General features: G+C 48.1%; 1 protein-coding gene across 4 annotated transcripts in view; it reads left to right on the top strand.

The window, feature by feature from the left end:
• ASAP1 (ArfGAP with SH3 domain, ankyrin repeat and PH domain 1) overlaps positions 1 to 14,671 on the top strand; it is a 329,862-nt gene that overhangs the window by 289,119 nt on the left and 26,072 nt on the right. For all 4 annotated transcript variants that reach the window (XM_070477002.1, XM_070477000.1, XM_070477003.1 and 1 more), the window contains 7 exons: positions 483 to 574; positions 3,894 to 4,080; positions 4,318 to 4,403; positions 5,461 to 5,576; positions 6,120 to 6,187; positions 7,398 to 7,505; positions 8,941 to 9,166. In XM_070477002.1, the coding sequence (XP_070333103.1) occupies positions 483 to 574; positions 3,894 to 4,080; positions 4,318 to 4,403; positions 5,461 to 5,576; positions 6,120 to 6,187; positions 7,398 to 7,505; positions 8,941 to 9,166 (883 nt within the window). The remainder of the gene's footprint in view (positions 1 to 482; positions 575 to 3,893; positions 4,081 to 4,317; positions 4,404 to 5,460; positions 5,577 to 6,119; positions 6,188 to 7,397; positions 7,506 to 8,940; positions 9,167 to 14,671) is intronic.

Genomic DNA, 14,671 nt, shown 5'->3' on the forward strand with positions numbered 1-14,671 from the left:
CTTCTCTGGCTAATAAGAGTAAATCTGCTTTATCTAAAAATGAGTCATGATGGTAATTGAAAAGTTTTTGCTTTAAGCAATAGCATTTAACCTCATTCATATGAGATTCATATTTGGAACCTGCTCTTTAATCTCAGACTGTGTGTGTGTGTGTAGGACCACATCCTATTCTAGTCGAACATTTATCACATTGGGTTTGTGAAAATCGTTAGTTTTCTTACCCATGGTTCCACCAGTCCGTTATCTCCCATGAAGGGGAACACTGTTTACCCACCTCTGTGTTCCAGAACTCCGCTCAGAAGCTCACTGTCTGGCACGTAGTATATGCTCAGGAAATTATCTCTTGACAAGATGGAAGAATGATCTGTATTCTGAATCAATTGAGGGAAAATAATACATTCAGAAATCTCAAAAGCAAGTAATAGTAATCTCCTAAACTAGTAGTAATGCATTCACTCTGCTGTGTTTTGTTTATGTTACAGCTGGCCAAGAATGTAGGAAACAATAGTTTTAATGATATTATGGAAGCAAATTTACCCAGTCCCTCACCAAAACCCACCCCTTCAAGTGATATGTAAGTATTTCTAATATACTGAATTCTTTACTGTTCTATAATTGTTCTTCTACCCTTCCCCAAACTTCTTCGTGGCTATGGCATTCTTCCCCACCACAGGAAAACCTCATTATGAGGAAAAAGCAGAGCAAAGTATTTCTGAAATTATTGCTCAGTTGCTTCAGTCGTGTCCGACTCTTTTCGACCCCATGGACTATAGCCTGCCAGGCTCCTCTGTCCATGGGATTCTCCAGGCAAGAATACTGGAGTGGGTTGCCATTTCCTCCTCCAGGGGATCTTCCCAACGCAGGATTGAACCCACGTCTCCTGCATTGGCAGGCGGGTTCTTTACCACTGAGCCACCTGGGAAGCCCATTTCTGGAATGCGCCAACTATTTTTGCCATCACCTTTCCCCAAGTAATTGTGGCTGCTCTGTGGAGGATAAATCTTCATAAGGACAATTAATGCTTAGTCATCACACGTTGTAGTAAATAAGAGACATACCAAAGCGATGCGAGATTCCTATCAGCTTGGCAACAATCCAGGTGCTTAACAGCCTGCTCAGCCAGACTGTGGGAAAACAGGCATCTCTGCTCCTGTGTTGTTGGTGGGAGTACAAACGGAACACCAGCCACAAGGGGAAATTAGACATGTTTATCATAATTATAGATTTATTTACCCTGACTCAGCAGCTGCCCTTCTGGGAAGCTGTTTCTGTTCTGTATTAGAGAAAGGTTAGGAGCAAAGCAGATGTCTACCTCAGAATCCCTTGGACTGCAGGAAGATCCAACCAGTCCATCCTAAAGGAAATCAACCCTGGATATTCACTGGAAGGACTGATGCTGAAGCTGGAGCTCCCGTGTTACCACCTGATGGGAAGAGCTGACTCACTGCAAAAGACCCTGATGCTGGGAAAGACTGAGGGCAGGAGAAGGGGGCAGCAGAGAATGAGATGACTGGGTGGCATCACCGACTCAATGGACACGAGTTTGAGTAAGCTCCGGGAAATAGTGAAGGACAGGGAAGCCCACTGGATCGCGGAGCGTCAGACACGACTTAGTGACTCCGACCGCAGTATGTGCCCTGTGTCCTTCGCAGCAGTGACAGCCAGGGAAGCTGCAGTCCATGGGGTCGCACAGAGTCGGGTGTGACTGAACAACAGACAGACGTAGTCCATGGTGTGGCCACACAGCGGAACCCCTTGTAGACGTAAAAAGGAATAAGGGAGCTTCTCCTGTCCTGATCCTGGATGATCTCCAGAATGACTGTCAAGTGAAAACATCAGGGTACAGGGCAGCCATCACTGCATGCTGCCCTTGGAGCAGGGAAGGGTAGAGGGCGTGGGAGCAAGTGCATATAGGCACGCCTTAAACCCCCACCCAGAATCACTCTCCAGACTCAGGAACCAAATTTGGGGACATCTCCTGATTAATCCCTCACTTTTGAACTCTTGCTATTCTGTCTGGACTCAGGCACCAAAGTGATCTGAACAGTGAAGAACACACATAAACGTATACATTTATTTTAACTTGGATCTGCTTAAAAAAACACGGGCAAATACCCAGGAAACTAATAAAAGTCCTTCCTTTGGGGTTGGCATAGACATGAGACCCCCTGAGTAAACACATTATTGTCGAGTCATGTGACGCTTTAAACCTATTCAAAAGGGTTTACGTTGACTTTAAACTTTACAATTCTAAATCCTGTGGATAAATAGGAAGGAGAAAAGAGATTTAATTCTGATTCAAGTGATCAGAGAAGCAGATGACAGCCTCAGTGTTTTGCCAGCCCTTCTCGGGTGGTTGGTTATTCAGGCACCAAATTTGCAAAGCACTAAAATTATTATGGTGCTCATTCGATGAACGTGCTTTTTCAGTCTGAAATTATGAAATGCAATCTTCCAGAAGGCCTTTTGGCAGTTGTCTTTTCTTTAAATTCGACAAATGCTTATTGTATATTTAATCTGCGCTTTGTATTATGTTAGATCCTGGGGATCTGGCAAAGCACAAAACTAGGTATAAATCCTGTCCTCGGGACACCTGGGTACTAACCAGAAAATTAAACAATAGATTGTTTACTCATAGCTGTGGTTTAAATGTCAGAGAAGAGAAGTCAAGGATGTTGGGGGCATGTATAATACCCTAAGCTAATCTGGGGGCGTGTGGTTTAACAATGATGTCCAACCATCATCCTACCACAAAAACTGCTTGCATGTCTTTTTTTCACACTAATGAGCTCAAATTGCACCGCGAAACAGGGCTTTCAGAAGCTAGTTTGATTACAAGACAACCACAACCAAATACAGTCCGGGATTACTTCACAAATGTGGTAACAGTAAATGCTCACCTCATACACAGCCCAGTCTTGCTCACACCAGCACTTTTTAAGTGTTTACATGACCCAAACCTTGAAGGCGTTACTTTAGGATAAATTTTGTAAGAGCATGGATTTTTGTTTCCTACTGCTCACATGAGAGGCAGCATTGGCCCTGCCTTCCCCTTATAAGAGCTCATGATTCTCTGAATCTCTCACGTAGACTCGGGAGCCAGACTCCATGAATTAGAGCCCTCTTGGAAAGCAGAAAGCACCTGTTAGGTGCTGTATGTTCTTTAATTCAAAATATACTGGTGAGTTACTGTCCTCATTTTCAGATGAAATAAACAAAAACTGAAGATTAAGTAGTTTGACCAAAGTTACATAGCTGGTATGCTATAGGACTAAGATTGGAACTCCAAATCCATTCATTGTGTTTTAATTAATGGGCTCATGTAACAGGAAAATTCAAAAGGTGAGTTCAGGCACATCTGCATCCAAGATGTCAGACAGCATCACCTGGACCCTGGCTCACTCTCCTGACTCTTGTCTCTCCTTTCCTCTGAGCCAGTGTCAACGTCAGCCTTTCCCCAGAGGTGGCCATCTGGGCACTTAGGTCATAGACTCACCCCTGCAGCTGGGGAGGCAGGCTCAGAACCATCTGAACCGAAGCAGAGGAGGGATGGGTGCCGATGAGAAGGAAAAATGCTGCACCAGGCCCACCCAGGCTCTGGGCATGTTGTCCACAGCAGGAAGAACCACCATCTGTCCCCCTGGAGCTCCGCGCATGGCCTGTGGGAGGCGGTGCAGCAACAGCCGTGCAGAGCCTCAGTTTCCCATCGGGTTCTTCATTCGGTCTCTGCCGCAGTCAGCTTGATTTAAGCCTAGTCGGCTGGAATGTCGAAGAGAACTGTGTCTTAAATGAAATAACTCTTCGCGGAACTGTTTGTCAGAAAAAATTTGAATCTTTTCTTAGTTCTTGGAAAATAAAAAAATCTCAGTTCATTTTGTTTTGGTCTATTTTAGGACCGTACGGAAGGAATATATCACTGCAAAGTACGTAGATCATAGATTTTCACGGAAGACCTGTTCATCTTCATCAGCTAAACTGAACGAATTGCTTGAGGCCATCAAATCCAGGGATTTACTTGCACTAATTCAAGTCTATGCAGAGGGGGTGGAGCTAATGGAACCGCTGCTGGAACCCGGACAGGTAACAGCCTCCCCAAAAGCAGGATGAGGAGGGATGTGTAAAGCCAGTTTTAAAAGAGGACATCATAACAGCACAGAGTGAGGTGACACATTAAGTGACCATGTCTAAATCAGGACAATTTGAGAGTGAAAGGGGCTGCTATTAATAACTACTTTGGGGCAACTCGATATAAACAAAGCATGTCTGGGCAAACCAGGACATCTGATCACCCCATTTATACTTGTTCTTTCCTTTTAGGAGCTTGGGGAGACAGCTCTTCATCTTGCAGTCCGAACTGCAGACCAGACATCTCTCCATTTGGTGGACTTCCTTGTACAAAACTGGTACAGTTTTAGTTTTCTCTGAATGTGCATTGTGAGTTGACACAAACAGCCCTCTTGGTAGCCTGGATCAGGACTCGGCAATTTTTTTCTGTAAAGAGCCAGATACTATTATATGCTTAGCAGGCCATGAGGTGTCTGTCACAGCTATTCAATGTTGCCATCATAGTGTGAAAACTGCCATGATCAGTATGTAAACAAGTGAGCATGGCCATGTTCTAATAAAACTTTATTTAAAAAACAAGCAGAGGGCCAGATATGGCCCATGGCCTATAGTTGGCCAACCCGTGGCCTAGATAACTGTAAAATCTTTTCTCTGTGTCCAAAACCTGCTACTTAAGGGAGGTTGAAAGAGAGGAGACTTAACAGCACAAGTAGAACACCTGTGAGTTTTCACTGTTCATAAATTTCGTATGTGTGGCTGACTCAACTGCTAATGCAAATTTAGGACATACTAAGAACAATACTGAGTACAGGATGTTTGGGCTTGTTGAATTCTTTTTTCGGTAGTTCTATAATCAGATTAGGAAGAGGAATTGGAGCTCATTCAAAGGAGAGTGATCAAAATAGGGGATTTGAACCCACATTCAAAGAACAGTGTCTTCGTTCTTCAAGGCAGATTGTAACTCCCAGCCTCTTCTGTAGAGATGGTTCAGCGTAGTGGTTCATACCATTGGCTCCAGACACACTGCCTATGTTCGGATCCCTGCTCCATCATCTGTGTCTTGGTAATCTCGAGGACTTTATCCTCTGTAACTGTTTTCGTCTGAAAAATAAAGGTGATAATATACCCACCCCGAAAGGTGGTTGTGAAGATTAAGTGAGCTAATATGTTTAAGAGAAGTGTGTCTGTCCTAAACACAATAGGCACTCCAAGAGTGCTGGCCATTGTTGTCATTACGCTGCTTATAAATTCAGGTGTCATGCTCGAAACATCATGGTCTTCCCTGCCTCTAAGAAGTAGGTCTCAAATTTGACTCAGTCGCTAGCATGGGTAAAAGTGGTTCATCTGTTCTAAGTGACAGAGCAGGTCATTTTTTCCAAACGCTGTCGTTTCCAGCGGGAACCTGGATAAGCAGACGGCCCTGGGGAACACAGCCCTGCACTACTGTGGCCTGTACAGTAAGCCAGAGTGTTTGAAGCTGCTGCTCAGGAGCAAGCCCAGCGTGGACGTCGGTGAGTGTGGGCAGGGTCTTCTCAGCCGCAGTGAGGGGTTCACTGGAGATCCAGGGGCTGAGTGTGGGCAGGGGTCTTCTCAGCCGCAGTGAGGGGCTTCCCTGGAGATCCAGGGGCTGAGTGTGGGCAGGGTCTTCTCAGCCGCAGTGAGGGGCTTCCCTGGAGACCCAGGGGCTGAGTGTGGGCAGGGTCTCTTCTCAGCCGCAGTGAGGACTTCCCTGGAGATGCAGGGGCTGAGTGTGGGCAGGGGTCTCTTCTCAGCTGCAGTGAGGGGCTTCCTTGGAGATCCGGGGGCTAAGACTCCACGCTTCAACGCAGGGGGTGAAATTTCCATCCTGGGTTGGGAATTAAGATCCCACGTGCTGTGCAGTGCAGCCGAAAAATAAAATACATTTTTTTAAAAGAGGAAAAAGAATAACCACTGTAAGAGCATTCAGTCTGCTGAAACTGAGACATGCCCATTCCATTGTACACTTAGTCTTGTTCTTTGCCTTTTCAAGATGCATCTTAGATAATCATGCAAATGTATTCCCCCTGTTTCAGTTAATCAGGCTGGAGAGACTGCCCTGGACATAGCAAAGAGACTGAAAGCCACTCAGTGTGAAGACCTGGTAAGCCGAATGGGAAACGGGTTAGACCCTCTGCCTTAAGACGGGTGTTCTCAAAAATTGATACTGGGGGTGAGAGAAGCAGATTTTCTGAGGAGGAGGTGAGGTGGAGGACGCAGGCTAAAGAAATTCAGACCAACACTAAGGCTACATTTTAAAAAACTGTGAAGTGATAAATTATTCATCCACGTCTTTTCCGTGCAGTTACAGTGTAGCAGCTAAAAGGCATCTGAGAGGTCTTGTTACCAGCCAGAGTTGTGGATTGAGGTGCTGGGGGTATTTTTGTTGTTTTGGGGTTTCTTGGGACCTACAAGGATGTCCCAAAGTACTGCTTTTTCTTATTTGCCAGGACATTAGTCTTTCTCTGTAACTAAATAATTATTTGAGAACTTCCCTTGCAGTCCAGCAGTTAAGATGCCACGCTTCCACTGCAGGGGGCCTGGGTGCAATCCCCGGTTGGGGAACTAAGATTATGCAGGCTGTCTCCAAAAATAAAATGAAATATGATAATTTTTTTTTAAAAATAGAATTTTGGGGGAAGCCAGTTCCAAAAATAGGGCAAGTAAAGCTCAGAGTGTAATGATTTCCAGCTTGTTCAATGCCCTGCCCTGCCCCTTCTATGTACACACTCATCTCTAGTCCCACTAGATCTTGCTTAGACCTCTGGGCCTTTGCAAAGAGCATGATTCTCTTAGCCACAGAGAAGGGTAAGACAGAAAGGATAAGTGATGCTCCCTGGAGTTTCTGCCAAGTGCCCAGGCCCAGCAATTGTCCTTTATTTTTTGTAAGAATCCTTTGAGGAAGTTGAGTCACTCCTGCCCTGTTTTATGACTAAGAAAGTATATCCTGCGTGGAACTGGAGCCATCTGACTTTAGAGGCAGACCTCTCAAACTTTTCTGACTCCAGTTTTGCCCTCCAGCCAAGAATTTACAGTTGTAAATTCTTGGGACGCATATTCATAATGTTAAGAAAACTTTTCATTTCGAAGAAAAGTCATCCAAATTAGAAAGGCTCTGCCTGTAATTCTTGGCAATACCTCTCAGGTATATCCTGTGGCAGTCTGTCCCATTTATGTAATCAGAGTTTTGCCTGCATTGCAGCCACTGGTGATTAATCTGAAACCAGGAATGAGGTGGAAGCTACTTGGCGTTTATTTAATGTCAGGGTGTCTCGCCTTTAAATTGAAACGGTTCCACCTGCTGTCACTTTCAGCTTTCCCAGGCTAAATCTGGAAAGTTCAATCCACATGTCCACGTGGAATATGAGTGGAATCTTCGACAGGAGGAGATGGATGAAAGTGATGACGACCTGGATGACAAAGTGAGTGGAGATGATGCCTCGGAATTCCAGTGCTGCTCTGGGTTTTCTCCACTGTGCAGATAAGATCCATTCTCTGTGAGGTTGATTTTGGTCTCATGACCTGACTTACCTGTGCAAGACCAGGTGACTCTCTGCGCCACTGAGGTTCTAAATCTGGAGGTTGCATGGGTGCCGTTGCTGTCACCGGGGGTTGGAAGTGTCTGGAATCTGAGAGGTTGGGCTTAGGTGTGCAGGCCTGAGTCATCAACATGTGTCGTTCAATTGCTCAGTTGTATTAGACTCTTTGTGACCCCATGGACTGCACCATGCCAGGCTTCCCTGTCCTTCACCATCTCCTGGAGCTTGCTCAAACTAATATACACCAAGTCAGTGATACCATCCAACTCTCTCATCCTCTGTTGAGTCCCTTCTTCTCCTACCCTCAATCTTTCCCAGCATCAGAGTCTTTTCTAATGAGTCTGCTCGTTGTATCAGGTGGCCAAAGTATTGGAGCTTCAGCATCAGTCCTTCCAATGAATATTCAGGGTTGATTTCCTTTAGGATTGACTCGTTTGATCTCCTTGCAGTCCAAGGGACTCTCAAGAGTCTTCTCCAGTACCACAGTTCAAAAGCATCAATTGTTTTAATTGATGTTAATCAGTTATCAACGTTAGTTGTCAGTTACGGCCACAGGCATGGGTGAGGTTCCCTCCCAAGAGGATGCAGAATGAGAAGGGAGAGGGTGTGGTGGAGAGCGTGGACATCAAAGGGCTGAGTGGGAACGAACAGTTAGCGTAGATTACAGACGGGACTCACGGTCCAGACGCTGGGGAACTGTCCTGCACAGGGGAGATATCTGTGGATAATGTTCTATCTGTGAGACTTAGTGAATTTATGGTTGTTAAAGAAAGGAGGGATGGGGGAAGGGAGAGTTAGGGAGTTTGGAATGGACACGCACAGGCTGCTGTATTTAAAATGGATCACCAGCAAGGACCTGCTGCAGAGCGGGGGGAGCTCTGCTCAGGCTTATGTGACAGCCTGGATGGGAGGGGAGTTTGGGGAGAGTGGATACATGTATGTGTGCGGATATGGATACATGTATATATGTGAGTCCCTCTGCTCTTTTCCCGAAACTATCACAGAGTTGTTAATCGGGTATACCCCCAATGCAAATTAAAAATTAAATGAAAAAAAGATTAGGTCTGTAACCTTACGCTTCTGAATACTGTGAGCCCTCACAGGCATGGCCCTAGGGGGACCCTGGTAATGACAGGAGTCAGACGTGAACTCCCTAGATGTCTTCCTTGTGCTGTGACACGACTCTTTAAGTTTTCGTGTGACTGATTCCCGATGGGCAGAGCCACGGGAGCCCCATCCCCTCCTGAGCCTGCCCTGCCCACGTCCCCCGGACACCTTGATTACGGCTGACCCCCTGCACTGTTGTTTTGCTTGCCAGCCAAGCCCCATCAAGAAGGAGCGCTCCCCCCGACCCCAGAGCTTCTGCCACTCGTCCAGCATCTCCCCGCAGGACAAGCTCTCGCTGCCGGGCTTCGGCACGCCGAGGGACAAGCAGCGACTCTCCTACGGCGCCTTCACCAACCAGATCTTCTCCGCAAGCACAGACTCACCCACGTCACCGATCGCGGAGGCGCCCCCACTGCCTCCCAGAAACGCCACGAAAGGTACGAGCCTTGGGACAGGCCGCGTGACTCCATCCTCAGAGCTGGGGACCCACCCGGCTTCGAGGTCAGAATCTCGGGGTGAGGGTGAGCAGCAGGGCTGTGACGTCAGGGCGGCTTGAAACAGGGACCCTGCCATCTGCTGCGTTACAGCCGAGAAATAGCATTACGGGCACGCCTCCTGCCTTGTCTTATGTGAACCTCACAACTTCCCGTGAGGTGTGTGCTTTTGTGCCCATTGTACAGATGAGGAAACTGAGGTAGAGTGACTCACCCAAGGTCGTGCAGCCGGTAAGTGGTGGAGTTGAGGGTCCATCCAGGGTCACGTGGCTCCAAAACTAGTGCTCTTTGCTGTGTAATATGGGGTGGGATTTCCATTCTTCTTTGCGAAGTTTCTTTCCTCGACACTGAAATGTAATAACAGTGATAGTTAATAGTTACGAAGCTCTTGCCTTAGGAGTGACCCTAAACCCAGAACCTCTTTTTCCACGCTCACAGAATGAGGTACGTAGGACAGCTGGTGGCACCAGGCAGACGGGGCCCATGGTTCAGGGAGACTTAGTCACTGCCCTGAGGTTCTTGGTGGCTGGGATCCTCACCCGGGTGCTGTGTGACCCCAACCCACATTCCCGTGCTCTCTGATGAGGAGTGGTTTTTCCGTGAGACGCCAGCAAGGGCAGGATCTTATCAGGAGGGTTACTGTGCTGGGAGTGACAGTCTGCAGATTCCCCCGTTTCTGTAACCTGTAGAACACCCTGCCCAGAAAGTCCATGTATTCCCACCCACATGGGGACAGGTTGAGAATCAGAAATGGTAACATTAAGGAATTACCCTGCCCAGTGGCGGGGAGCTTCCCAGGTGGTTCAGTGGTAAAAGAATCCATCTGCCAGTGCAGGAGGCCCAGAGTCGATCCCTGGGTCGGGAAGATCCGCTGGAGAAGGAAACAGCAGCACACTGCAGTATTCTTGCCTGGGAAAGCCTGTGGACCGAGGAGCCTGGCAGGCCACAGTTCCTGGGGTCACAGGGAGTTGGACACGACTGAGCGCCGCCCAGGGGAATCCGAGAGGTGCCCAGAGCTGGCGCTTCAGGTCTGGCCTCAGCCAGTAAATCCAAGTGCAGAATCCTGCCTGTGTGCTTGGCTCGTGGTCACGCAGGTTCAGGGGCTCCCCGGGCACAATGCCGCGCCTATTGGAGTCACACTGGGGCTCTTTTCTGGGGAATGTGAGCTTTATTCAAAACAGTGTTTTTTCAGAGCTTATTCTCCATTGAAATAGTGTTATAAATGGGAGCAGTGTTCTTAGACCCCAAATGGCCTCAGAGATTATAAAATAGCGGAGGAAGTTAAAATAAGACTTGGGCACGAACGGTGCCCATCAGAGATAACCCGTGACCAGAGCAGCAACAGGCTTATTCACCCGCCAGCGTGGTTCTTCCCATCCCATGCGTTATGCTGGAACGTACCTTTTACATCACTAGCAGGTCAGGGTGCAAGTGTTCTGTAAGAAGGCTGTATTGCCGCTCACCTCTGGGTGATGGTATTCCCCATCAGGGTAGCAGTCTGCTCAGAGCAGCGTTCCTCTCTTCATCCTAAAGAGGACCTAATTGTGCTTACCAAAAAAAGTGATGATAGCCTCTCAGAGCCTCCAGGTCATTGAAATCTTGAAGTCTACAGGAGGAAATGACACAGAGTCCTAGAAGCCAGAAGGCCCCCCTCACCTCCCTGTATCCCTTCCCTGTAATTTTATCTCAAGGGGACACAGAAACCCATAAAATGCACTGACTGAACACCAGAGTATGTATCTGTTGCTGCCTTGAATAAATTTCTCATTAGCTTTTTACCAAAGGCCCAGAAGATAAAGACCAGACTTACTTAATGATCCAGCTGCTGAAACAAGTGCTGAGAGACTGCCACGGCAGCCGTGGTCAGCTGAGGGTAGACTGCTCACCCCCTGCCCCACAAAAATCCCATATTCGAACATAGATGTCCCTCCCTGCTAAAATCAGGAGTGTTCTTCCAGGCCGTTCACAGCAGGACATCAGATTCTGAGCTGGTGAGAGACAAGAAGCCCGGCCCACCCGTGACTTGTAGAAGGGCTTCGAAACAGGAGCCGCTTCTTGCGGTCAGCTTGGCTCACGGGCCCTTACGTGTGGGAAGGAAAGCGATCGTGTTTGCATGGCTTTCTCAAGTGCTAAGCGTGTCTCGCCCTGCTCCTTCTCACATTCAGCTCACCTTGCCGAGTTTCAGGCTCTTCGTCTGAAAACTCAGGATTGGGCGTCTGGCGGGATCCTTGCTTAGAGCGTACAGTCATATCCACAAAGTGATTGGCACAGCGTGGGCCTTCAATATGTAGCACGACAGCCTATTTGGTCCTGCTGCAGATGTTCAGTTCTGCAAGTGTCCCGGGCCCTGGGAAGGTAGCAAAGGGTGGTGCTCGGGCTCCAGTGGACGAGAGAGGGGTGAGCTGGCCATCGGGGCGGCTGCGGGTGCCGCTGCAGGTTTGAGAAAGGGTGGAGGAAATCTCCCATCCACTCCCCCATCCGCTCCTGCAGGGATGCTGTGAGTGAGCTGTCCCTGCATCCCCGGCACAGGTGCGCTCCGTCAGCGCTTGTTGCATGAATAAACAACAGCGGAATCAATGAAAGCACATCCCAGAAATGTGTGGCCAGAGCAAGGAGGGGATACTCAGAAAACTAACCCAGATGTCCTGGGGGCGTGACAGACAGTTGATCTGCTGAATGAGATAGACAGTTAGCCTGCAGGATGTTTATGCCCACACTCAGTTGTTTAAGCCTGTTATACACCATTTCTCTGACTCTCTTTTGAGGTCTGTGGCAACAGAGAGGGGTGGCCAGGGAGGAGACCGCCCCCCAGGGGTCTGAAGGTGGCCGACCACCTTCAGAGTGTGAGTCAGGGAGCCTAGGATGTTTTCCCCCAGAGGGACATGATTCATGTGCTGATGACTCTTAAATTTCCTGGGATTTTTTTTTTTTTTTTAATCTCATAGGAAGATAGCAACTTGAATGGCTTGGTTTTAATACTTCCCAGGGACCATTGTCCTTCATTCCAGTTGAATTTTCTAGGTTTTGGTTGGGGGTGGGCACTGTGAGATGAGAGATTTTTTTGGCCTGTTTTTTTTCAGTCTCTCTCACTCCTTTTTAAAGCATCACATGCGTCACCTTGCGCTGGCCGAGAGCACCTCTGTCACTCCCGCCCTGGGCCATGGTCACTGGCGCAGGCTGGCCAGCCCGGCCGCCTGACTGCCAGGGCGTGGAAAGGAGGTCCTTGCTGTGCGTCTTGCATAGAAGTGTGTATGAGGAAGCGTTAGGGAGCCGACCCTGAGCCCCTCGAGTCTGGTTCTTCCTCTTAATATTCCCGGAAGGAGGTCGAAGGAGACGTGGACAGCTCTCGTGTGTTCTGTGATGCCGGGTCCTTCACAGTGTCTTACCGCCGTGTCGGGACCCCGCCGGCTCCACGGCTGACCCACCATGGTTTCTCCACACGCTCCCTCCACCGCACTCTGCCTCCGTTTCCCCTTCTGAGCGAGGAGGTGTTTGTAGCTTCTTCCTTGTACACAGACAGTTCTTGTCTAAGTAAAGATAGTGCACCTTTACCTACGTTTTAAGTGATGTAAACTCTCCTCTCTTTCAAGCTTCATACTGTGAAAACCATTAGACAGCGCTAAATTTTAAAAAAAGAAAATGCTGAATTTTTCATTCGCGTTGTCCAGGGTTGTCTATATAACTCTGTCATTAGCTCCTGTCATTAACACTTACATATGGCATGTTAGAATATATATATATTATACCTCTATAGACAGTTTTCTGCCCAAAACTGTCAGGTTAATTTTTAAAGTCACCTTCTAGGTTTTTCTTTAAATCAAAATTTCAGAGGTGTACCTTTGGTCTCCTAGCATGGGGGGGCGGCCTCTGGATTCTGTTTTATTAAGAACCAAAGGTACAAGGGCTTCCCTGATAGCTGAGTTGGTAAAGAATCTGCCTACAGTGCAGGAGACATGGGTTCGATCCCTGGGTTGGAAACATCCCCTGGAGAAGGGAAGGGCTACCCACTCCAGTATTCTGGCCTAGAGAATTCCATGGACTATAGTCCATGGGGTCACAAGGAGTCAGACACAACTGAGTGACTTTCACTTTCTTTTCAAAGATACAAGGACACTGAAGAAGAATCTTGCCGACTTATCCCGTGAATTTTGTCCGTAGGCTGTGCCCAGAACGTGCCGGGCACCGAGAGGGGAGGACAGTGTGTCTCTTGCCCTGAGGAGGCTTCCAGCCTGGGGAGGAGACAGTGTGGGTCTGATGCTGGGTAGAGAGTGTGCAGTGCCAGTCAGCCTGTGTGTGCAGAAACATTCATAGCCGCAGTTGCTCCAGGGCACAGGAGGGTTAAAGCAGCCTTCTGGATAAGGTCACACTGAAGCTGGCCCTTGACAGACGCTGGGGTGGAGGGACCGCAGCGGGCACCGTGGCTTCTGAGATGTACAGCATCGCCAGGCTGGTGAGCTTCCGAAGCCCCGGCCACATGTCGGCCTCCGTGAGGGGCCTCCCCGAGCTGATGACCAGGAGAAGCTCTCAGCAGCACAGCTCAGGGCATGTCCAGGGGGACGCTCAAGTTGAAGGCACGGAAAGAGTGCCCAGCAGACAGGAGACCCAAGAGGCCGTTGGCGGCGCAGGACCACAGCCCAGCCACGCAGACCCCCAGCAAGAGCTGCGCTACACCCTGCCTCCTCGTGAAAGCCTTTCTAATAATGTGACCTCAGCGTTATTTATAGCAACTTTGTGAGTCTAGACCCATATTTTTAAGAAAAGTGTTGGTAGATAATTTGACATAATAGCCGATGTTAGTGGGCCCTGTGGTTTAGGGTGTTTTCTGCCTATTCCCACATGCCACAGCTGCCCAAGTCCCTCCCCTCCCCACCTGTTAAATCTTGCCTCCCTTTTTAGTATGTTTGATGCTGTGTCTACTCTTTCCTGTTCTCTTTTGTTTCAGCTTTCTTTTTTTTTTTTTTTAATATATATTTTATTTATTTATTTGGCTGTACCAGGTCTTAGTTGTGGCATGTGGGATCTAGTTCCCTGACCTGGGATCGAACCCAGGCCTGCTGCTTTGGGAGTGTGGAGTCAGCCACTAGACCACCAGGGGAAGTCCCTGTTTAGCTTTCTTTACCCTGCAGGAATTGCTTTTTTCCTGACTGGGCCAGTCCTCAGGTTTATTTCACTTAAAACATCATTTTCAGTGCCTAAAGATGAGTTACTCATTTTGGAAATCTTTTGAGCTCTTTACAACTTAAAAAATTTTTGCCTGCTTCCCTGGGGTCTGATATAATGTTTTTCACCCTTTTTTAACTCATAACCCACCAGTCGGGAAGATTCAGTGGCACCTTCTTTTCTGTGGCTTCTGTACCAGCACGGTAGGTGGATCTGGGTATGTGTGTTTTCTGTGCAGGTAGATTACGGTATTGAATGTGTCTCTTTGAACTTCTCACCGCCCTCACT

The sequence above is a fragment of the Odocoileus virginianus genome, chromosome 15 (assembly GCF_023699985.2).
Source record: "Odocoileus virginianus isolate 20LAN1187 ecotype Illinois chromosome 15, Ovbor_1.2, whole genome shotgun sequence".
NCBI lineage: Eukaryota > Metazoa > Chordata > Mammalia > Artiodactyla > Cervidae > Odocoileus > Odocoileus virginianus.